At 45.5% G+C, this 23,122-nt stretch overlaps 1 protein-coding gene across 7 annotated transcripts; it reads right to left on the reverse strand.

The window, feature by feature from the left end:
- Positions 1–725: 725 nt before the first annotated feature.
- Positions 726–15,126, reverse strand: ENTPD6 (ectonucleoside triphosphate diphosphohydrolase 6). 7 transcript variants are annotated; one of them, XR_012830942.1, is made up of 14 exons: positions 14,749–15,126; positions 13,301–13,377; positions 12,343–12,486; positions 10,800–10,875; positions 9,162–9,197; positions 7,932–8,020; positions 6,485–6,564; positions 5,498–5,562; positions 5,043–5,144; positions 4,428–4,568; positions 3,500–3,556; positions 2,309–2,421; positions 1,869–2,058; positions 1,490–1,499 (listed from the first exon to the last, which is right to left on the reverse strand). XR_012830942.1 is itself a non-coding variant. In XM_075707598.1 (13 exons), the coding sequence occupies exons 1-13, from the start codon at positions 15,005–15,007 to the stop codon at positions 1,969–1,971; spliced, it is 1,347 nt and encodes a 448-aa protein (XP_075563713.1). In that variant the 5' UTR covers positions 15,008–15,126; the 3' UTR covers positions 726–1,968. The 7 variants fall into 7 exon arrangements, 6 of the variants coding, with proteins under 6 accessions (XP_075563713.1, XP_075563716.1, XP_075563714.1 ...); XM_075707598.1 differs by having other exon boundaries at positions 726–2,058; positions 10,800–10,893; XM_075707597.1 differs by having other exon boundaries at positions 727–2,058.
- Positions 15,127–23,122: the final 7,996 nt, after the last annotated feature.

The following is a 23,122-nucleotide window of genomic DNA, read 5'->3' on the forward strand; positions in this document are numbered from 1 at the left end:
TGTGGGGACAGGATGGCATGTGGGGACAGGGGTGGCATGTGGGGACAGGGATAGATAGCTTGTGGGGACAGGGGTGGCATGTGGGGACAGGGATAGCTTGTGGGGACAGGGGTGGTGTGAGGGGACAGGTGGCATGTGGGGACAGGGACAGCTTGTGGGGACAGGGATAGCTTGTGGGGACAGGGATAGCTTGTGGGGACAGGGGTGGTGTGAGGGGACAGGTGGCATGTGGGGACAGGGACAGCTTGTGGGGACAGGGATAGCTTGTGGGGACAGGGATAGCTTGTGGGGACAGGGGTGGTGTGAGGGGACAGGTGGCATGTGGGGACAGGGACAGCTTGTGGGGACAGGGATAGCTTGTGGGGACAGGGATAGCTTGTGGGGACAGGGGTGGTGTGAGGGGACAGGTGGCATGTGGGGACAGGGACAGCTTGTGGGGACAGGGATAGCTTGTGGGGACAGGACGGCATGTGGGGACATGGGTGGCACAGGGGGACAGGGATGGTGGAGGGACTGTGATGGTGTCAGGGCACTCATTTCTCAACCCACCCGCCCTGCAGGCTCAAGCGTTAGAAGCCACACCAGCACCGTGTTTTCATTTCAGATGGGGGTTTTATTGTCAGTACAGCGGGGTTCAAATGTCCCCTGTACGCTCGGCTGCAGAGCCAGCAGCCACGCAGCGCCGCACGCCGCCATGCCACATCTCGCTGCCCCAGGGAGAGGACGAGGCTGCGGCCACGAGCCCACAAACTGGGGCACGCGCTGCTGGCTCTCTGGCAGGCTGGGCTCTTTTGCACCCCCAAAAGACCACTCGGGTCTGCTCTAAACATCCATACAAATACAACACAATTCCACAGTTAGATTACAAATAGCACAGCACGTCCTCTCCAGCTCCCGCTGCCTCGGAGATCACTTCCAGCCCACGTACAGGACACTGTTGGAGTGGTGCATTGCAGCTACCCTGCCACGGCTCAGTGCAACCACAATACATTCATTTATCAAAGTGAGATGCGTCTGCAGGAAGCGGCACCCAAAACACCATGTAAATGCATTCATCCCAGGCCCTGCGTCAACCTTGCCAAGGCACAAATGTCTGTGAGGTCCAATAAGCCGTGCTCAGGGTTTATTTTTGTGGCTGCATCTTGTTCATCGATCTTACCCTGACTGACTCTAGAACTGTCAAATCCATCATTAGCTCTGTACCCAACTCCCAGGCCTTGCTCGACTAGATCCAGCAAATCTGATGTTGTCTTCCAAACGTCCATCCCCCAACAGCCAGGGAACCAACATTAGGCTGTAGGCTTTAACCCTACAGGGTGTATAGGCTCTGATTCATGCTTGTAAGTCCATATCCAGTTTCTAGAGTGGTCCTGAGCTTTTCTAGTACAGCAAGTGGAAAGCAGAGCCGAGACCTCCACACTGCATTTCAAAGCTGCTGCCTGTCAGCAGCACATCTGTGTAAATGCACTGTCTTTGCACGCACACACACACAAGTTCACCTTCAAACACAGAAATAGTAAAATAAAAATCATCACTGAAAACTGCTGACAAACAGGAAAAAACACCCTGAAATCAGGACAGTAAAGAGTTCTTTCTGGAGTGACCATTTCCTGCAGTGACTTCAGCACAGTACAAGCACATAGTACACGCATATTCCAAAAAGGTGTGTTTTTTCTCATAGAGATCATAGATGTCCTGCAGAGTCCTGGCTTTCCTTCGACAATGATCAAGTTTTACATCAAGCTGAGTGCAAATGCTGTCAAATCAAGGCTTATTCTTTAGCTACTGCACTCTGCGCTGTAAAAAAGAGCTAGTGATGGAGGGGACTTGGCAGGGGGTGGGAGGAAAAGGGCCTAGTTTATGATGACCTTCCAAAAGACTCTGGAAGCCAAAAGCAGGCTTTTCAACAGATTCTCCCGTGTTGGGCTTCCAAAAACTGAGATTCCCAAAAGTCACCTTCAAGGAACTTTAGTATTGCAGTCTATTGAGTGAGTCAATGTAATGAAAAGTGGCTCCCAATGCCCAGCTGGTTTCAACATTGTCAATTTTCCGGGCAAGCTGGAAAACAAACAAACAAACAGGTTAAAACACAATTCTTTGGGAGAAGGAGAAGCATGCAAGGTGAATACAATGCTGAAGGTTATCTCACAACCGGTTATCACCATCGTGGGGACAGCGTCCCTCCGCCCCAAATCACAAAGCATGTGTTGTAGCAAGACGGCAAATCCAGGACCGAGCTACTGCCATGATGACTACTGCCTCGGCACCCTCCTGCCCACTCTCCCCAGCAACCTGTTTTGTGCATCACCTTAAAGACTTGGCTCTTCGGGAAGCCCAGTTCTTGCAGGAGGAAGGTGATGTACGTGAGGTCCATGCAGAGAAAAGGGCTGCTTCCGGGTCTGATTTCCATGGTCTTACATACTAAGGAGAAAGAAAACGGTGTCTGAATGTGCACTGTGGGCTCAGACCTAGCGTCAGCCCAGCTTTGAAAAACCTCAGATGAATCCATAAAACACCTCCCGTCAGTTGAGTTGCGCAGTGATGGAACCTGTTACAATAGGGTTGAAATGACATGCACACGTTAGCAGAAGCACAAAAGCTTTGGCACACTGGAAGGAAGATCAAGGCATTCTGTCTTTCCCCTAAGACAGCTGAGTTTCTTTTATCTCTCCAGCAAAGGATGAAAAGGGCCTCCAACTTTTCTTCTATCTACTTCAAGCCTTTAAAAACCTGAGCAATCCCAGGTGTGTTATGTTTCTCAAGCATAAGCACTCAACAGGTGTTGACAAAAACAAAGGGGGAAAAAAAAGACAAAAGAAAGACAAAAGGAAAGGAAAAGAAAAGACAAAACCAAAACAAACTCCACTTCCTTTCTCAGGATGAACTACACAAACAGTAGTCCAGAAATCAGAACTGCAACAATTGTTCAGTCATTAAGTTTACCAAAAAGCCCCGTGTCAGTTTGATCAAAGCCTGAGTTTGTGGTATTAAGAAAAGAACATTTATATTTGTAAATTTGCATAGGTAGTTCTCTCTGCAGCTGATGAAGTGAAAAGCTATGAACCGGTTTTCCCCCTTTTCCGATTAACAATCAAGCATATGAACAAATCTTGAAACAAGAAGAAAAATTCAACCAGGTAAGAACAGGTTATGCTAACAGGATGAGAACCCCCACATCTATTTTGAAAGCATGATTTCAGGACAACTGTTAACTGGCAAGTTTATTAGTAATTCTTCAGAGAATTGTGAAATATATAGGATGTGTCTTATGTGGGCTGCAAAAGCAAGAATTAATATAAAAATAGTTGAGATTTTCAGAAATAAGCAGAAATGTTGGTGAGATGCTATGGAGAGAGGTGCTCAAGAGAGGTGCACCTCTTTGTAGAGCAGTATGTACTTAAAACAAAAAAAATCAGGCTTCTCAGCATGTCACACATTTGCCACCTGTGTATGAATTTACACACAATTACTAGTTTGTGTTTGACTGTATTTTACTCACCGTATTTAGCAGCAATTTCAAAGTCACCAACAGTTAAGCTTCCTCCTTTTTCTTGATCTAAAAAAAAAAAAAGTGGTCTTTTATGGTTTTTGTATAAAGGCAATTGTAGATTCAAGTCGTAAAAGTTGTTCGGAAATCAAACCTTGAGCCACTGAAATCAATGACAAAACTCATACTTGCTTTAAAGAACCTTTGAAAGATTCTTAATATAGATTGAAAAGCCTCGTTTTATGAAGAACTTTTAGCCTCATTTCCTAAAGAATCATAGTTAACAAACTCTCTCACCTTGTCCCCATGTCTGTGCTGCCCTGCCCAGTGATGCCTGAACGCAGCTGACCAGACTTGACAGGGCAGTGGTGCTCTGCAACATATTAAATCTGAAATTATTTATAAAACAAAGTAGCTGAGGAGGGGGGTATGTTTGTCCAAACTAGCTTGACATCTCATCATCTGCTTTCTATCACTGAACACGACAGCCTTCTGTACACCAGCATACCACTGGAAAAGAGATGGGATGCATTCTGAATACATTTGGAATTATCTGAAAGTCTTCATTCCATCTAAAAAGGTCACTGAACCAAAACACACAGCCCAAGATCACTTTACTGCTTTACCACCCAAGAAATTTGTTTATTAATGTGAGGGCTTTTTTCTATTTTGGATTGTAGAGTTAATCAGACAACGATTTCTGAAATGCAGATTGTTTATAAACCATTACCAGCAGTTGCAGGTCCTATTTCACAGCCCCAGACCCTTCTCTATAGAAATTAAATAGCATTCAATATCCACTCGAGACCAATGCTGCACAGCAGTGTAACAAAAGGCTAAGGTCTATGACAGCTGAGCAAAGCATTATGATGTGTATAAGTGTTCCCATTTCTTCCACAGCTTGTCATTTAAAATGAAATGAAACCAGGAGCAGACGTACCTATGAGACCAACCTCTGCTGCACGGTCATAGTAGTAGGAGAAAGTGTAAAAATCCAAGTCCTTCACTTCCTCAGTTTTATGCACTTTTTTGTAGAGCATCTTTGCCACTTTGTTAGAACAAGACTCATACAAAGGCTCACCTAAAAGAAGGCAAAGAAACCCAGCATATTATAGGCAGAGAGTTAAATATACATACAATTAATTTAGGATCTGCCAGGAAACAGGCTCCCTTTTGCACAATAGCACTTTGTAAGCTCTTCACAGAGACCTGAAATCTGCATCTTCTTCCAGTGGCAACACGTACCGTCCTCAGGTCGTGACTAAGTATGTGATAGATCAGAGATGGACAACATCATTTGAGGCAGAAGGATTTTGAAAGACCTGTTCAGGGATTGCTCAACTCCATCCGCATTACTACCAGCAGCTTTACTGACTGGACAGATGCACCATGGCACAAGAGGAAAGAGCTGCAGAATCTCTTTAACAGTACATCAGGAGGAGCCAGACAGAACAGTAAACAGAGAATCTAGTGTCTTTGCAAGAGGCTGAGAGTATATCATTTACTCTGCTAATAGCATGCTGGCCTAGATAGGAAGAATGATAAATCACTATACCTGCCTTCTGTCCTTTAATTTTGTACACTATCTCAGCATGTTGCCATTCAGATTTGAAGCCAGGTGGTAAACAAGGGCTGATCAATTCCTCCCCTTCTCCTACTGCAGAAGTAAAACAAAGCCACATTAGGGAAAAACATAAGGAGTTCATTTCAGATCCCTCACCCCAGCCCTGCTCCATACCATCCCACAGCCTCAGCAAGGCACTTCCAAGCCCCAGTCACAGCTCAGATGTCCCGTGCCCCGCCAGGGCTGGCAAGAATACAGGTCTCCTGGGATCTAGCAGTGACACCTCCTGCATTCGTCTCAAATGCACCCCAGCCATGGTGACAGGAGTCTACATATCACTCAGGAACCTTGAGCCCAGTGGGAGGGGGGCAGAAAACTCCTCTCCCCACAACAGGGCTATGTACCCTATGCTCAGAGCCAAGACTTCACGAGTGCCCGTAACTTACAGGGTTTTCCCTCAACTCCTCCTAAAATGGCGAGCCTTGCTGACATCAGCCCGAGTCCCAGGTAACTGCAAAGGGATAAAAGCCTCTGTGAACAACAAACATCCTTCCCCTGATACTCCACCGACAACTTGGCTGGGACATGCCAGTCTCCTCTACATGGTCCCAGCAAAATGGCTCGAGTCAGCAGCTAATGCACATAAGGGGAACAGTGTGACAACCCACTCTCGTATTACCCCTACCCAGAAGGATAATCTGTCTTTGAAAAAGCACAGGCAATAGTAATAGTAACTGTCAACAGTAATCTGGCTCTTGAAGAACTGGGAATGCTGAAGGCATTCCCCTAACATTTCTCCCACCCTCCTCAAAGGCAGCACAGCCTCTAGCATACTGAATTGACTCTTTTTGAGTCCAAACACACCCCACAGCAAACACAGGTGGAAAGAAGCTGCTTCCCTCTGCCCAAAACACTGGGAGCAGGGGAAGACAGCGAGGAGGACAGCAGAGACAAAGAGCTATGAACTGACTGCAACCCCCGTTCTCCATCCTCCTGCACCACTCGGCACTGAGGAGGTAGAAGAGTTGGGAGTGAAGCTGAGCCTGGGAAGGAGGGAGAGGTGGGGGGAAGGTGTTTTTTATTTTGTTCATATTTCTCATTATCCTACTGTTTAATTGGCAATAAATTAACCTCTCTAAGTCAAGTCTGTTTTGCCCATGACAGTAACTGGTAAGTGACCTCCCTGTCCTTATCTTGACCCATGAGCTTTTTGTCCTATTTTCTTCCTCCTGTCCTGTTGATGGGAGCGATAGAGCGGGTTGGTGGGCACCTGGCGGCAGCCAAGGTTAATCCACTACAGTGATGTGGCTCAGGTTTCTCTGCTTCTTCCCAGTACTCATTTGCAAGGACCCCACTTCAGCAAAACACCTAGATCTCACTGGCCTCATAGAAAGCTTCTATCTGCACAGTGTGCTCTCTTTCCCACAACTAACCTGTACGAATACAGCTTGTAGGTGTTGTTAAACATCTGAAATGAAGTTGTGTGGCCAGCTGGTGATGTCTGGAGGGCTGCCTAGAGGGAGAAAAAGATGCCTCTGCAAGGTTTCTGCCAGCAGCAGCAAACATCAACAACACAACCTTCCAAAACATTAGGAAAAACATGAAATAATCCCAGCATGATTCAGAGAGAAATGATGAATTTGCAAGTATTTTGATTTGACTGCTGATACACAAGACAACGACAAAACCTGGAGCTAAAATAGTGTCTTCACATGACAGAGTCTAAACTGGTTACACTCCTATTTGTATCCACATCAACTTGGTGTATAAAAGAATTATTTTAATTAAAAAGGAATCGTTATTCCAGCTCTTAACTGCTTTTGTCAAGAGGCTACAACAACTGCCTCTTCACGTGATCCCTACCAGGGAACACTGTGTGCAAAATAATATGAAAGCCAGGCACGCATTAACTTCCTACTCAAGTTAATTCAGCTGTGAACTTCCACAAGCCAAAGGAAAAGCACATCACTCTGCTTGCCAAGGAACAGAGTGAGGACCAGCCTGTGATCTAAAGAAATGAAAGGGTAATTATCTAAAGCACTTTGCAGCCTCTTCCCCAAGCACACCAGCACGGCTAGCGCATCTGTGAGGAGCAAAGCCCAGGCCACGATGCTATCCATGCTGCTCATATCTCAACACCATCCCTAAGTCCAGAATTTCCACATCCCAGACTCTTCGCATCCCCTGCCATTCTGCTGTAAGAGCACAATGTCTTGCCCAGGCTGGGACACTGGATACAGCATCCCAACCCTCTGCTTTTGGGCAGCTTTACTGTGAACAGTATCTCTGCTCAGGCCAGAGCCTTACGACTCCACAGGGCTTCCTGCTCACAGAACACCTATAAAAATGCCACAGCAGGAAGCTGAAATGACACACATCAGCATGTATTTTTTACTGCATAATAACAGTTCCTCCTTAGAAAGCATTAATTTGCAACTGAGTGAACTCAGGAAAACCAGAAACAAGGATTGAGAAGGCATCTTACTATGTTCTTAAAACCCAGTAGAGGCCAAATGTTGCACTTGAATTCATTAACAGCATTGCCTTTTAGTTCTTCATTATAAGCAGCACAAACTGAGAGTCAAGGATTAAGACGCTCAGGCAAACGTTGCATTTTCCCCAAGATAAAGCAGCCATGGCAGATTCACCACATGCACCACCGACCCATGGAGCTGGAGTAAGAGGACTGACAAAGAGTTGCAAATGCCTCCGTGACTGACTATAACAAGGCAGATGTCACCAGGTGACCTGGGTTTTTCTGTCAGAAGCGTGGCTTCACGTCACACTGACAAACTCTTGGTCTGTTTCCAAGGGAAACAAATCTGAGCAGTTACCGATTTCTGCACCAGCATTTCCCAACAGTGTGCATGTTCACATTACCTCGGTGCGGGGAAGGAAGGTGATCTGTGTTGATCCACCACCCAAATCCAGCATCCCTACACTTCTCTTCTGTGGATCATCTAGGCTACCTAAAATGTGTGACAAAACACAGAAAGCCATGGCGGGTGCTGTGAGAAACTGGCTAGGAACAAAACCAGAAGTACAGTGGTAACAAAAGAGAACAATCTATCCCCATCTGTCAGCTTCCAGCCAGCACGTGATCTACTGGGCACTTATTTTGGCTTTATCAGGGTGATCTGAAAATCTTTAAGTGACAGAGTTTCTCTTATTTCTCTGGTGGCTGTTCATGCCCTAATTACAGCAGCTTTGGTTACTGGATTCCTAAACATTTTTCAGTGGATGCAAGGACCCTTTTGCAAACTCTGCTCTGGTAACCACTTTGTAACACAGAGGAATGTGGTTTTCTTGGCCACCTCTCCCTGATGCCTTAGTGATATTTTGCAGATTCCTATGGCCAAAGGGATGACGGACTGAAAAGAGCTGGCCTAAGAGACTCAGCTCTCTTGGAATTCTTCCTGCTGCCAGCCCAAACCTCTCTTCTCATTTAAATCCAGTTCTTCTCAGTTAGATCCTGACAACACTAGTTTGTGCCAAGTACCTTGGTATACTTCATGATAGCTGATGTTTGAAGATCTCTGATATTTCCTGTGAGCATAAAGCTTTAGAGCACTTGTCGTATTGCTCCACACACTGTGTGCTGAACAGAGAGCTCGGATGGCAGACTGCTTTACTTATTGTCAGAGAGGGCTTCAGCTTAATTTTTTCTTTACTCTTCAGCTACCCTTTTCTAACTCAGCAGTGTAAACACTTGTGGTATTTCTATGTTACTAAACTGTAAGGAAGTAGCATAGCACTTTTTTTCGCTCTGTGCAGCTGCCAAGCTCATCTAGAATATCCACATTAAAAATTTAGCCAGAGCTAGTGGCAGACTCTGAAAAGGAATAAAATGCTCTGGTACCCTACAGGTAATTGAAAGAAAGGCTACATTAAACATCTAGGAAAAAGGATTAAACTCCTCACTCTGTCAAGTAAATGTCCAAAATCCTAATGATTTAATAGGCCATGCCAAAAACAACTGCTGACTTATTCCCAGATCCTTCTTTCTCCTACTCCACTCCAATGAATAAGCAAATCCCATGCAGGGGCAGAAAACAGCATGAGTTTCACAGCATCGGTCATATGCTTATGCACATGCTCATGTACACATACCTGTTAAAAAATTTATTGTGATCCAGGCTGAAATACCTAATAAGGAAAAGATTCAGAAGATGCACTGTTAGATCATACCATTTCATTTTATCTAACAACAGTAATAAATAAGGTGAGCCATATTACGAGGTCTTCCTGCTTTAGGATCTGTTCAGCCGAAGGCATTTTTAAGTTTTCTCATACAGTTTAACTGCACTGTCTAAACAAAATAATCAGCAAACCAGAGCCTGTCATCCAACAATAGACAGAGACACCAGAGATCATATGCCACAAGCTCCCTTGTCCCCCTTTCACAAATAGAGCACTTCCAATACAAAGTCTCCAAAGGATGCTGAGCTGAGAGCTAAGCAAGAAGGACGTTCCAGAAGGGTGAATAGGACTGTCTCTGCTGAGCTCCCCTGACCCACCTTGCCCCAAAGCCAGTGTTTCCACAACTGTCAATGGCTGTCAAAAAACAAGATTAGATGCCTTGAACAAAGAGAATGACCTACTATACCAGAGCTTATGCGATATTTGGAAGAGAAGCCCCATATATGAAATGCCTGGAGAACTCTGTATTTCACAGGTCAAAAACTTAGGCGAGAAGTCACAAAGGCTTCAGTCCTCAGCTAAAAGACAAGGAAATGACTAACACTCACATTGTTCATTTTCTAGGAAAACAACCACTGGCAGGCTTTTGTTTGATGTCAAGCACTCGACTTTCCTTTTGAATACTAAGAATTTTCATCTTTTCAGTGTTCTAATTTTTCCTATTTTCCTCTAAGCATTTCTGTGAGCCGCACTGTTTCTGTCCTCTTCTTGTTTTATAAACTTTTTTCTCCATAAATTAGATGAATTAGTGGGCCTTCTGTTAACAAATTCAAATATTTATCCATGTGGTTAAAACTCAAGGCATGCTAGGGAACATGGTCCAGTTCAACCCTTGGCTGAACCAAGGCTGTCATTGCTATTAATGATTTTGAAACAAAACAAAAAGAAGAATTACAATGTCTTTCTTCCATTAAGCAGTAAAAAAGAAACTCATAAACAGCTCCAAACAGCTCCAGCTATTTTAAAGTTTGGTTTCTAAGCAGATTTAAAACACATTTCAACACTCAGTTACTTAGAATTTAGACATGTTTCTTCAAATTATTTTAAATCAAGACTGATGCTGGGTTCTGTCCTCAGCATTTTTTGATGAGCATCAACTTACTTCAGCATGTATCTTCTCTATGTAACACTTTTTTCAGATTGAACTCACAATCACACTCATTAGATCAGTTATAATTACAATTATGACCAAATACTTCCAGAAAGCTCTGATGAGCATTGTCAAGAGTAGGGTGCACAAAACTAGTTGTTGAAGACCATCTCAACAAGCAGATACTCAGAAACCTTTCCAGAAGTGCTGACTGCACAGTGGCTTCCTGGTGATCCTACAGGAAGTGCCCAGCACTCAGAGTTTTGAGAATCAGGAGAAGAGTTCAGGACTTCAAATTGGAAAACGTAGCACAAGATCTCTTTGGCAGGCACTGCCCGAGGCAGCATAAAAACTGTCAAACCCGCTGCTTGTGGGTTCCCACTACAGTGAGTGGGGACTTGTCACACTGCAGCAGGAATCTCCAGGATTGCAGAAAGGGTCTCCACAAGTTAGCCTACCTTCATCAGTTCCATTCATTATCGACACACAGTTGTCCCTCACAAAGAAGGGGGAGGCCTGAAAAATCTCCTTCACCTGTAGGTCAAATAAAAGCTATGCTCAGAGAAATCTTTTTTCAGCTGGAAAGTGAGTTTTTTTAAAACTCCAGTTTTACACAACTGCTCCTCTCCTTGGGCCAGATCCTGACTGCTGCTCACCACTTTGAAGTTCAAGAGCCCAACAAACATCAGCCTGTGCTCTGCTATGAAAGGTCAGCGATTTACACACTGGCTCTGCAGTTTGGTGCAGAGACAGGGATAGATGTGTGGCTTTTCAAGCATGGAGACTGCTCAGAAACACCATTAACAAGGGATGGACACACAGTATATAAACTGGCGGGGGGTGGCCAGGGAGCAGCGATCGCTGCTCAGGAACTGTCTGGGTATCGGTCGGCGGGTGGTGAGCAATTGCATTGTGCATCACTTGCTTCGTGTATCATTATTATTATTATCATTATTATACTGTTACTATTAGCATTACTATTTTACTTTATTTCAATTATTAAACTGTTCTTATCTCAACCCAGGAGTGTTTCTCACTCTTACTCCTCTGATTCTCTCCCCCATCCCATCGGGGCAGGGGGAGTGAGCGAGCGGCTGCGTGGTGCTTAGTTGCTGGCTGGGGCTAAACCACGACAGAAGGGAACCCAGGTTACTTTGCTGCAACTGGCGACCTACAGGGTATTATATATGCATGGGAGAGGCAGGAGATGGACACCCTGGCTTTCAGGAATGCCCCAGGGAATGGCATTTTTAACAGGAGCATGCTGGCTGCTAGAGGTCCTCTACACTACATCCTACATGAGGGAGCAAAGCCCTAGGTTTTCAGAGTCCTCTAAAGTAACTGCAGCAGTTCCAGCTGAAATTCAGTGTGGAAAAGAACGGGCCACCTTGCAGGCAGCAGACAACAATACAGACATTGGTTTCAACCGCACCACATTTCTTCCTTCCAATTATTGCTTAGAAAAAGAGTACACTTAGTGCACACTTAATAAACTTTTCCTGCGGCCGTAAGGTCTAGAACATAATATTTTGTTTATTTTTATAACATTTTAAAATATTAAACATATTTTACATGCCTATAAATACTATTTACATTATTCCAATCAATATAAAGGAGCAACCTTGCAGCAGCAGGCTGATAACATGACCAATCAAATAGGAGAAAGCTTTTCTCAAAATAGCAGCATCCTGGTGAAAACCACCAACAAACACATCCAGTAAGAACAAGCCTGGGGTGACTGTTAGGAGTATCTCACAACACTTGTTAAGTTATATGTCATCTCCAGACTTATTCGGAGCTGTCATCTTTCCTCTGTGCTTGTACTCACACAATTTTTCCCCCCAACCCTGTTTGAGATCAGGTAGCTCTGCACTGCTTTCAGGGTTAAACGATAGCAATGGCTTATGTACATGAAAATAAAAGAGTATGTACCTTACACAGAAAGGACCAAATTTTGCTATAAAATTTCTGGAAAGCAAACTGAGGGACAAGAAATAGTACCTTAGCCAGCAACTTCTGAGCTTTCTCTCCTGGCAACAACCGCAGGCCAGCGGTGGCTTTCAGGACCAGAGGAGTAAACTTCCACAGCTCCATAGGAACTTCCTTCTTCGCCACCTCCAGGAGCTCTTTTATTCCCTGGCCACTCTGTGAGCAGAGAAAGAACAAAAAAAGGCATCTTAGAAACTCTTTAGGTTTGCCTTTGTTGGAAGGGCAAAAGGGTGATCAGAGGTATGATTCACTGTAAATGTGGAACAGAGACAAGTGAATATCACAAGGAGTCAGGAGAAGGTGGAGGATTCGCTATCTCCCACAGTGTGAGACCTGGTGGATATAATGGGGATTATCCAGCAACAGGTCAAAAACAAACAGGAAGAGTCACTTTGTCAAACAGTGACACAGAACTCTCTGCCACTGAACGTTTCAGCTACAAAAGGTTCAAAAGGCAGTATGACAAATCCTTGGAAAAAAAAGGCCTTTGGAGCCAGTAAAACACTATGAGCTGGGTATAAATCTGGCTTAGGAAGTCCCTAAATCCCTGCGAGCCAGAAGGTAAGGGAGACAGGAGGGAAGTCACTTAGTACTTGGCCTGTTTTTTAGACTTTTTTCCTGAGAATCCAATTCCGGTCACTTTTGGAGAAGGCTCTGCTCCAATCCAACACAGCTCTTCTTGAATTTTCTTAAGCACATTAAAATTCTTAAAAATTAAGAAATTAAGGCAGAGATAGGAAAAACATCCACTGTGCTTAACTAACAAATCACCGAGTGGAACTAGATGTGTTCTGTTCCTTGCTCCTCTGCAAGCTGACCAACTTTTACTATGGGCTTGTATCATTTGGAGACATTTCCCTGAACTGACACAGTTCAGCATACTGTACCACAGCAAGACGTGATTTGCAGGGCATATCAAGAACAGGAGGTTTTGGGGCACGTACTTTTACAGTAACAGAAACAAAATTACCTTTTCGACATCATCGGCATATGCGGATAGACCTGGCTTCAGTGCTTTAAACGTCTCATGGGTTAATTTGGGAGTCTCTGTTCAAAAGCAGTATTCCAAAATAAGTAATGGTACAAATAATTTTGCATACACAAAAAGAAAACTATTTTACAAATTAAATCATTATGCACTAATGGAAGACAACTGAAGCCTCTGTCTAATGAACTATCAACAGCCACCCAACCTTCAAATACATACCTTGCTATGGAATTAGCTCCCAAGAAAACCATTTTTAAGTCATGACTGTTTTTCAGGTGCTGGTGTCCACTATGCACATATTTTTCATGCACATCAGACAATCACCAGATGGGTGCAAGTTCTCTCTGAGCCCTTACACCTGCCATGTGCAGCTTTCCAAACTGCACCGGTAACAAAGACCCCACGTTTCAGCATGCTCTGTTCTGGCTAAACTTGACTCCAGCAAAACTCAGTGGAAGCTCTACCACCATTTTCAATGGCAGCAGAGGGAGCCAGACCTAAGTATTTTGGAAACCTGCAGTATAGACAATTACATGAACTTGCAGGCAAGACAACATGAGCTTGACAACATCCTCCTCCTGTACCCAACTACACTCCATAAAGTTTCCTGCAATACATTCTGAAATTGTGTTTAAAGAGAAGCAGACAAGGAAGAAAGCAAAGATTCAGGAATACACTGAAAGAAGGAAATCCACGGACTGCTGTTTAACGCCTTTGGTGGCCAAGCCTTACGCTAGCCCGTTCTGCAAACCTAAGGTGCTCCCCACAGGCCAATCACACCGTACACCACACTGCTAATCCTTAAAGGCATCCTCATATCACCTACTAACAGCATCCACACAGGTTTTTTCATCTTTAAGAGTTTCACAAATAGGAGCTAAACAAATGAAGCTTACGACTCCAGAGGAAAACTGGAGCTTTTCTGTACACTTCTGTCTTGCTTCTTAGCAATACTTTCTGTCCACATGCAATACACAGCAATTTTAATCAAACAGTGAAGTTCTGCAATTTAAATCCAACACTGAAGCCAAGGATGCGCTAAACCAGGCAACACAGAGAGGAGCTGCTCACTGCCAGGAATGGGAGACAGCCAGCAACCTCATGGTGAAAATTTAGGAGAATAAGGTAGTTTGAATTTATAATCCGCTCTTCCACCAAGCAGTGTGATGAAAAATTGCTCTTCTTCAAGGCACTGTTCTACATGTACAGCTGCTATTTAGTTCACATTCTGACATTACAGCATTTTCTCCTTATTGAATGTTTTCATAACTTCATCCAAACCCACATGCTTCAATCATAATATACCTCCTGATGGCTCTCTGGGAAGAGCTGAAGCATGTTTGTTCAAGTAACCCGTAGAAAAGAATCATCAATATTCTGCTCCATACATTAGGGAAGAATTAATCTATCATGCAATGAGCAGGCCATACCTTTTGGCTGCTGTGTAAATTTAAAAATATGGATGCGAGTTCCTGTGCTTCCTGCGTCAAACATAATTCCATAAAAGACCGAGAGATCTGTGGTCACTGCTTGACGGTTCAGTTTGTCTCCCCTGCTTTCAGCAACTCCTTCTGTTGCTCCCATGACTGGTTTGGAATCCAAGTGCCATTTTATGTAAGCAACATAAATAGCTATGCATGCCAAAATCCCAAAAGCAAAGAACCGTTTTGATATCTTCATGGCTTCCATTTATCAGATGTTTTGTTTCTTCCCTTTATCAAGTATTTTATTTCTTGTCCTTCACGCAGAACAGGTGGTTCCCACATCACTCCTATATCCAACAGAAAAGAAAAGAAATGTTTTATTTTCTAAACCTGCTGAGAGAATCTAAGAGTATGATGGTTATTTGATAAGGGACTTACAGGAGTAAACTTGACTTGAGCATTAAATACTTAACTGTTATTTGGTTTAGATCTGTGATAAGAAAGTTGGGCATGATAGTTGAAGTAAGCAGTAAGTCACTGCAACAAACAGATTGGTAAAAAAACTTACACACAGGGAGTGACAGACTAGTGCTGGCAAGTAAAAGGATTTAGGCCTGCAGCTCTTGCAGCATCTGGAGTAAGACTGAGATATCACGTACTGTCTGCAGTGCTCAAATCTATCTCAACTAACCCAGGGAAACTTGCAGTTAAATGCTTACATTTATTCCAGTAGGACAATGTAGAATCCTGCATTCAAAAATCTGGGATTCACCTGTGAATCACCTGTAAAACTGGACCTAGCAGCAAAATCCCTCTCTTCCATGTTGCTTGTCCTAACCATCAAATGCCTCCATGGCTGCTGGATGCCTACGAGACCGCACACTACTTTTCCAATGGTTCAGAAGGAACATATCCATCCTCCTTCAGCATGTCATTGAGATCTACGACTAATTTTAAGACATTAAGTTGCATAAATCTTCTTTTCCCCATTGCTACCGAGGCCTAAGAAGGAACAGAGTAAGGAGAGTTCAGAGAAGCTAAATGTAGTAACTGAGGTGGGAAAGGACCTCAAGAAGTCTCTCATCCAACCTCCCACTCAAAGCACGGGCAGCTATGGGGACCCACCACGCTGCTCAGGGCTATATCCAACTGTGTCTTGAAAACCTCCAAGGATGGAGATCCCACAACCGTTCTGGGCAACCCTAATCATTTGTAGTTATCTTTGTTAGTTCCTGGATGGTGAAGGAGGTCCCAGAAGACTGGACAAGGACAATTTAAATTCAGCATTTAAAAGGCAAGGCGGAACATCCAGGGAATTAGAGCACACACACACCCCCCCCAGCTCCAATTCCAGGAAAGAAATCAGAGCAAAGCACAATGCAAAAATCTACAATCACTCACGACATCATCGAGATGATTAAAAAACAGTCAGCGGTGATTTATGGGGAGCAAATTTCATTGTATCTTTCCTTTTTCGATAGTGTAATGAAGAAGAGAAAGCAAACCAGCTGATGAAGTTGACTTAAACAAGGTTTTGACACATATGTTATCTGTTGATGATATGAATTCAGGAGGTGTACAGAAGGCGTGAAGGGGAGGAATTAAATTTGAAGGTGACTATGCTGTATTGCCAAAGACGAGTAAGACAAAATTTTATAAAAACGGAGGAAAGCAAAGCCACAGGCACAAATACACACGAAGAACAGATTAGCGCAGGGGAAAAGGAGCTACAGGCCATCACTGAAAAGAAATCAGGGAGATGGCACTGCAAAAAAAATGGAAGATCTTTCTGGCTTCTATCAGCAGGCACAGAGGTAGGTGGCAAGTATTGCACATATACGGGGCGATTACTCCAATCTTCCTGGTGCCAGAAAGGCCTCAGCGGCAGCTACACCAGAGCTAAAAACACATCGTGGGAGGAAAGCAGCAGGAATTGGATGATCCTTTGAGGAGACAGAAATCTCCCCCGCGGGAAAGGGGAGGCTGGAAGGACGAGGGGGATGAAGGAGCAGCAGTCTGCCAGCGTACCCCCCCCACCCCCGTTTTCCTGAAGAGAATCGGGATTAACTCTTCCCTGCCTTTGTCAGGGGACGCTGACATCTGCTGCAAAGGAAAAGCTTTCCGCTCCCGCGGCGGAGATCGGGCGGGCACCCCGCGGGAGCCGGGACCGGGTGGGTGCCCGCCGCGGCACAGGCCGGCGGGCAGCCCGGGCCTGCGCGGCCCTGGCACGGCCTCGCCTCTCAGTGCGGGCGGCCCGGCCCGGCCCGGCCCGGCCCGGCCCAACCCGCGGGCCGCCCGCCCGCCGCCGCCGCCGCTCCCCCTCGCACACGGATCCCCGTCCCCGCCGCCCCCCGGTGCGCGGCGCGGCTCCCGGCCGGCCCCGCCGCCCGCACTCACGCCGCCGCCGACCCCGCCATGGCGACGCCGCTGCCCCGCCCCGCCGGCGGCCGCCGCTGCCGCCGCGCAGGCGCGGTGCGGGCCGGGGCGCGGGGGCTGCGCCACTTCCGCGTCCCGCTGCCCGCAGGGCGCGGGGCTGCGCCCGGTGCCCGGGACGGGTGTTGGTGGCGGGGGCTCCTCCGTGAGGAGAGGCCGGGGCTGCCCCGCGCCCGACGCGGCCGGTTCCGCGGCAGCCCCAGTCCCCGCCCCCCTGCAAGGGTCATCGGAGGCCTCAGCCCCCCTGCAAGGGTCACCGGAGGCCCTCAGTGGTGGTGCCCCGGGGAAAATGTGCTTTAAAAAGGGCAAAACGCCACAAAAAGGGGGGGATGGGAGGAAAAAGTGTGAGCGAAACAGTCCCCGAGGTGGGAGAAGGAGGCGGGGAGGAGGCACCGGGAGGAGGCAGCTGTGGAGCGGACCGGGGCCTGCGCAAGGCCAGGGAGAGGCCCTGTAGCCCTGGGATAAGGTCACCGAAGAATCATAGAATCGTTTAGGTTGGAAAAGACCTTTAAGATCATCTAGTCCAACCATTAACCTACACTACCAAGTCCACACTAAACCAATCAAGGGTAGACTAGACTAAACCATGTCCCCAAGTGCCACATCTACCCGTTTTTTGAACACTTCCAGGGATGGTGACTCCACCACCACTCTGGGCAGCCTGTTCCAATTCTTGACCACCCTTTCCGTGAAGAATTTTTTCCTAATATCCAGTCTAAACCTCCCCTGGAGCAGCTTAAGCCCATTTCCTCTCATCCTATCACTAACTACATGGGAGAAGAGACCAACACCCACCTCACTACAACCTCCTTTCAGGTAGTTATAGAGAGCGATAAGGTCTCCCCTCAGCCTCCTCTTCTCCAGGCTAAACAACCCCAGTTCCCTCAGCCGCTCCTCATAAGGCCTGTGCTCCAGAAGAGGTGGCCGGCAGGACTGCGAGGCACCTTCTGCTCCCCTTGTGAGATCCAGCCCTGGCAAGAACTCTTTACCTGCAAATTTGGTCCAGCTCAGAGGCAGAAGGCGTTGGTAGATGTGAGCAAAGGACACCCTCGGGTAGCTGCTCTCGTTTATTCTCCATGCTTCCGTGTTCCTCCAGCAGTTCTTCTGCTTGAGTAACTTCCTTAATGGCTCTTCTTCCACCTAGATCATTTTGTCTTTCACCACCTAAACCTAACCCTGCAGCAGCTTGCTGCTCCACCCAGTCTGGAAGAAGGAGGAGAGGCGGGTTGGAAGTGAAGGCGCGTGAGCACTCAGCCGCAAGCACAAGGCATGAAGAACAGAGGTGGAGACTGATGTTTGGAAATCGGATGCAGAGCAGAGGTTGAAGCCGTGATGGGCTGTTGGCTGCTTACGAGAGGCTCACGTCCTCCCGGCGAGTCCCGCTGTCACTCATGCAGCTCCATGCCGATGCAGGCGTCTGTGCTGAGAGGCTCCGCTGTAGGAATCAGTGCACAGTCTCCCAGGGTGTTATTTATTCCAGTAAATTACTCCCTTGTAGCAGTGTTTGGAAAGTAAATTAGGGTTTTTGTTTTTCCCCAGCCCTGTGGGTAGCAGGCATTGAGGAATTTCAAATGGTGGTTATTGTTCAAATCAAACTCCCATTCTGTTTTACTTGGGTAAATGAAACGGATCTTTCCAACTGTTTTTCTAACTTGCTTTAATGTTGTTTAATTATATTTAAAAAGAATTGTGCTATTAATGGAAGAATCCTGCAAAGGAAGTTTAAGCCACAAAGACTTAAAATCTTTTAGATTTGTGGCTCCCCTGTGATGTGATTGCAACAGAATCTGTATTTACTTTCTAGCCCTCCTAGTTCATAAGCGAGACCCTGACACCTAGTCTGATTTCTCCACAGAAACCTGTCCGAGTCTGCAGGCAGCTTTTAAAAACCAGCTGAGAGCGCTCTGATAGTTCCTGTAGGTGTTCATCCCAAAATTGTTGCTGTAGCACTCCTGTCGGTCACAGCATCTCAGGAGCTGTAAACCCATCAGGAAGAAGATAGACAGGAGAACCTCAGCAAAGATGCAGCCTGACTCCTGGGTAAATACCCTTTATCCCTGGGACTGAGGGGAGGGTGACACTTGCAGCTGGGCGTGGGTGGCTGCTCCTGGTGAGTCTGCAGCCTGGCATCACCTTATTCTGACCCGAAATATGAGATACTGACAGATTAAAAATTGTCAGTTTTTATGGTTATTGCTATACCAGGTGTAGCACAGCGATACCTAGTGGCACTGTAAAGGTAAATTCAGTGCAAATAAGCTGGTTTTCAGTTAGCTTTGGTCTGAGTGATCCCCTGTTGGTAAAACCACAAAAAATGGGGATAGGGAGTAGAGATGCTACAGGTTTCAGGCCAGGGACCTACCCAGGCCTGGAGTTGTCCTTTAAAGTAAAAGACCAGGGAGCCCCATCTCAAATCCCATGGTTGTCACTGGGATTTTGGGCTGCTGTGAAAATTCCCACCTAGGAACAAGTTTCCTGAAACCCAGAACAGGACTTTAGTCCCTTATGTTTACAAATACACTCTTGTCTGAGCTTGTTTCAATGGGGAGCCTGCTACATGAACAGCCTATTTCATCTTTCAAGTTGCAAGAAAGCAGGAATACTTCTGGAGAGTTACTCAGGTTCAAGGACTACTTGCATTTTTTTCTTCAAAAGTTTTATGAGATATTGATATTGTTTTCCTTAGCAATATAGTGTTTTTCAATCCTAAATGAAGGATGCTCCCATCACTGCTTGCTAAAAGATGCAACTGAAGAGCCAAGCAAAACAAGGTGGTCTTTCCCCTGTTCACTAGAGACGACAGAAGGCTGTGGGAAGTGAGGCCCGTGTGGAAAAGCAGGCCAGGCCAGCAGAGAGCAGTATTTTATCAGAAACACCATTTCCCCAGGGATGGGGCAAAATAGTACAGTATTTATTTCTCATAGTTGAAATATCTTGCATATATGTTCATAAACAGTGCTGCAGTTAGGATTAGAGATCCCAAAGAATGGAAACGTGATGCTGTTTTGGTTTTGGTTTTTTTTTTTAACCTCCTGTGAAAAGCATCATTTATGATCATTTATGTGCATGGGGAACAGTTTTCAGTCTGTTCTTGGAAAACCCCTTGCCTCATCTGGGGCCCTGGGAGTGTAGATGGTTTAAAGGGTTTTGCATTTGTTCCTGAGACTTTCTCACACAAAATACTGTGGTCATCCCTAGGATTAATTCAAGCCATATATTCTAAGGTTTGTTACCAATTTTCAATTATGATGTCTATGTACTATATATATTACTTGTATGTGCACATTTAGATTCATAGTTTGGTGTATTATATATATCATACCTGAGCTAGAATGCAGGTTATTAGGAACCAGTTATTTGGGAAACGATCTCTGTCACTCCGGTGTTATAAGAACAATTGTGTTGGATGTCTGAATGAGAATTAATAAATAGTGATCTGTCCTGGTTTCAGGTGGGATAGAGTTAATTTTCTTCCTAGTAGCAGGCATAGTGCTGTGTTTTGGATTTAGTAGGAGAATAATGTTGATAACACACTGATGGTTTAGTTGTTGCTAAGTAGTGCTGACACTAGTCAAGGACTTTTCAGCTTCCCATGCTCTGCCAGGTGCACAAGAAGCTGAGAGGGGGCACAGCCAGGATAATTGATCCAAACTGGCCAAAGGACTATTCCATACCATATGATGTCATGCTCAGTATAGAAACTGGGGGGAGTTGGCTGGGGGGCAGCAATCGCTGCTTGGGGACTGTCTGGGCATCGGTCGGCAGGTGGTGAGCGGTTGCATCACTTGTTTTTCCTGGGTTTTGTTCCTCTTTTTGTTGTTGTCCTTTTCACCATTTTATTATTAATAACAACAATTTTATTTGATTTCCATTATTAAACTGTTCTTATTTCAACCCACGAGTTTTCTTACTTTTGCCCTTCTGATTCCCTCCCCCACCCCACCCGGGGTGGGAGGGTGAGCAAGCGGCTGCATGGTGCTTAGCTGCTGGCTGGGGTTAAATCATGACATGATCAAAGACAAATTGTGCAAATATGAGAAACCATATAATTAAAAGGTTATTTCACCAGTTCAGTCATGACTATTGCAAACAGTAACAAGATTATATTATAGATACAAATGCAAGGTCAGTATTTTTGGCACAACGTGCCCATGAACTACGCATGATTGGTATGTTGGTTTGTGCAAGCCAGGTAGTAACATGTGCCAAATTACACAAAATGCTCCATCTCCTCACATCCTCAGAGAGGCACATGGGAGTTCAACCAGCTGACATGTGGCTAGCGACCAAGTTTGGGCTGCCTTATGTGGACCCGGGTGCACATGTGCGGTTTTGAACATCTGACCTCTGAGAGCTGCACAGTTAATTAAGGCTCCCTTTGCAGACCATGTCTCCCTTGGTGCTGCCACCCCTGCCCTGCCTGGAGACTGGCTCTTCCACGCAGCAGCACAGGTTTGGGAATTCCAAAGGGGTGAGGAGTCTGTTCCCAGCTTGTGGCTGGTGCTGGCGCTCTGCATCTCAGTTCCCAGCTGTGTCCTGGGTCCCAGATGCTCCCCAGCCACTTAACTAATAATGCCATTAATACTTTTGCATGTTTAAAGTACAAAAGAGTACCTCAGGTAACCCCCTGAGGTATTTCATGTGAAGATTTTGGAGTTCCTCTGCTAACAGCAGTCCAGGAAGCCAGAAGTCATGTCCCACGGCAGGCCGAGCTGGGATTGCCTGAAGAAGAAAAATATTTTTGGAAATACTAAGGAAAAGTAAAAGCAACTAAACCTACAGCTCAAATTCCCATCCAAGATCCATTTTCTCTCTTCATCTCAAAGAACAAATTATACTAGTGCTGACCTTTAGCAGAAAAATGTGGTGTTCATTGAAGAGTAAACATTAAGCTTGTTTCCCTACAGATCTGAGTCCCACAACTCATTTACCTTCCTGCTACAAACCACACACCTGTAGCGTTTGCTGTGATATTCTATCCCCACATCCTCCCTGTATCCCTGAGCAGTGTAGGTAGCTCTGCAGTCCCATCACTTATCTGAAACCCCACATAGCACCTGCTGCTCTCTGATGCCCTCCACTGTGGTTCCTCATCATTCCTCCCCAAAATTTCTAGCAAGGCAGGACTTGGCACATACTGTGGCTTCTCTGGAGCTGCATCTGTCCCTGGTCAGAGTGCCATAGAGTACTAGATAAATGCTGAGTTACCGTTTCCTTTCCTGCAGAGGAAACATAAATAAGATATTTCTCCATCTCCTCTGGATACCCACCAGTTTTTGACAAACTCATAGAAATTAAGCATCTTTGAGATATTTATGTTTCTGGCAATTGTGGCTGAAACTAGTAAGTGGTTCAATAGTTTTGGAGGGGCAGCAGGTGGGCAAAACAATCACATAAGCCTCCTGTTCTGAGGAAATCAGGATCAAAACATGCCTTTGCCATATTCACATGTAGGACCTCCGCTGTCTGCTTTGCTTTTGTAGCTCTGGTTTTGCTTTTCTAATGATGCTCCAACGATTTCTGTGGTCTGAATTAATAAGTCTTTTTGTCTTCCAGGTTTTTTTTTTTTCGAGCTAAAGGTATTGTGTGGCAGTCAGTTCAAATTCTGAAGCACTCTAGAATGGGACCAAGTAACTGTATTTTGCTCTTGCTCTGCAGTATAGTAGGGTGTAATAGATGATCTTAGTTGCTTTGCATTGGATTTGTCTAGAATAAACGCTGGATGGGCTCCACCACATTCCATGGTTGTATCACAGAGGGTGTCTCCCAGGGGATGTCACTGATGTTTTCGTTAGTGGTTGTGGCTGTAGTACCACAAAACAGAAAAACCGAGCAGGTCTCTGCTGTTCCTCACTGTTGTTCACAAGCCATGCACAGAAATGAGCTGTAACTTTGAGCTGTAACTTTGAAAATGCTGCCTCGACGTGGTCTTTTTGGTGCCCTGCAG

Source organism: Pelecanus crispus, chromosome 3, assembly GCF_030463565.1.
Source record: "Pelecanus crispus isolate bPelCri1 chromosome 3, bPelCri1.pri, whole genome shotgun sequence".
Lineage (NCBI taxonomy): Eukaryota > Metazoa > Chordata > Aves > Pelecaniformes > Pelecanidae > Pelecanus > Pelecanus crispus.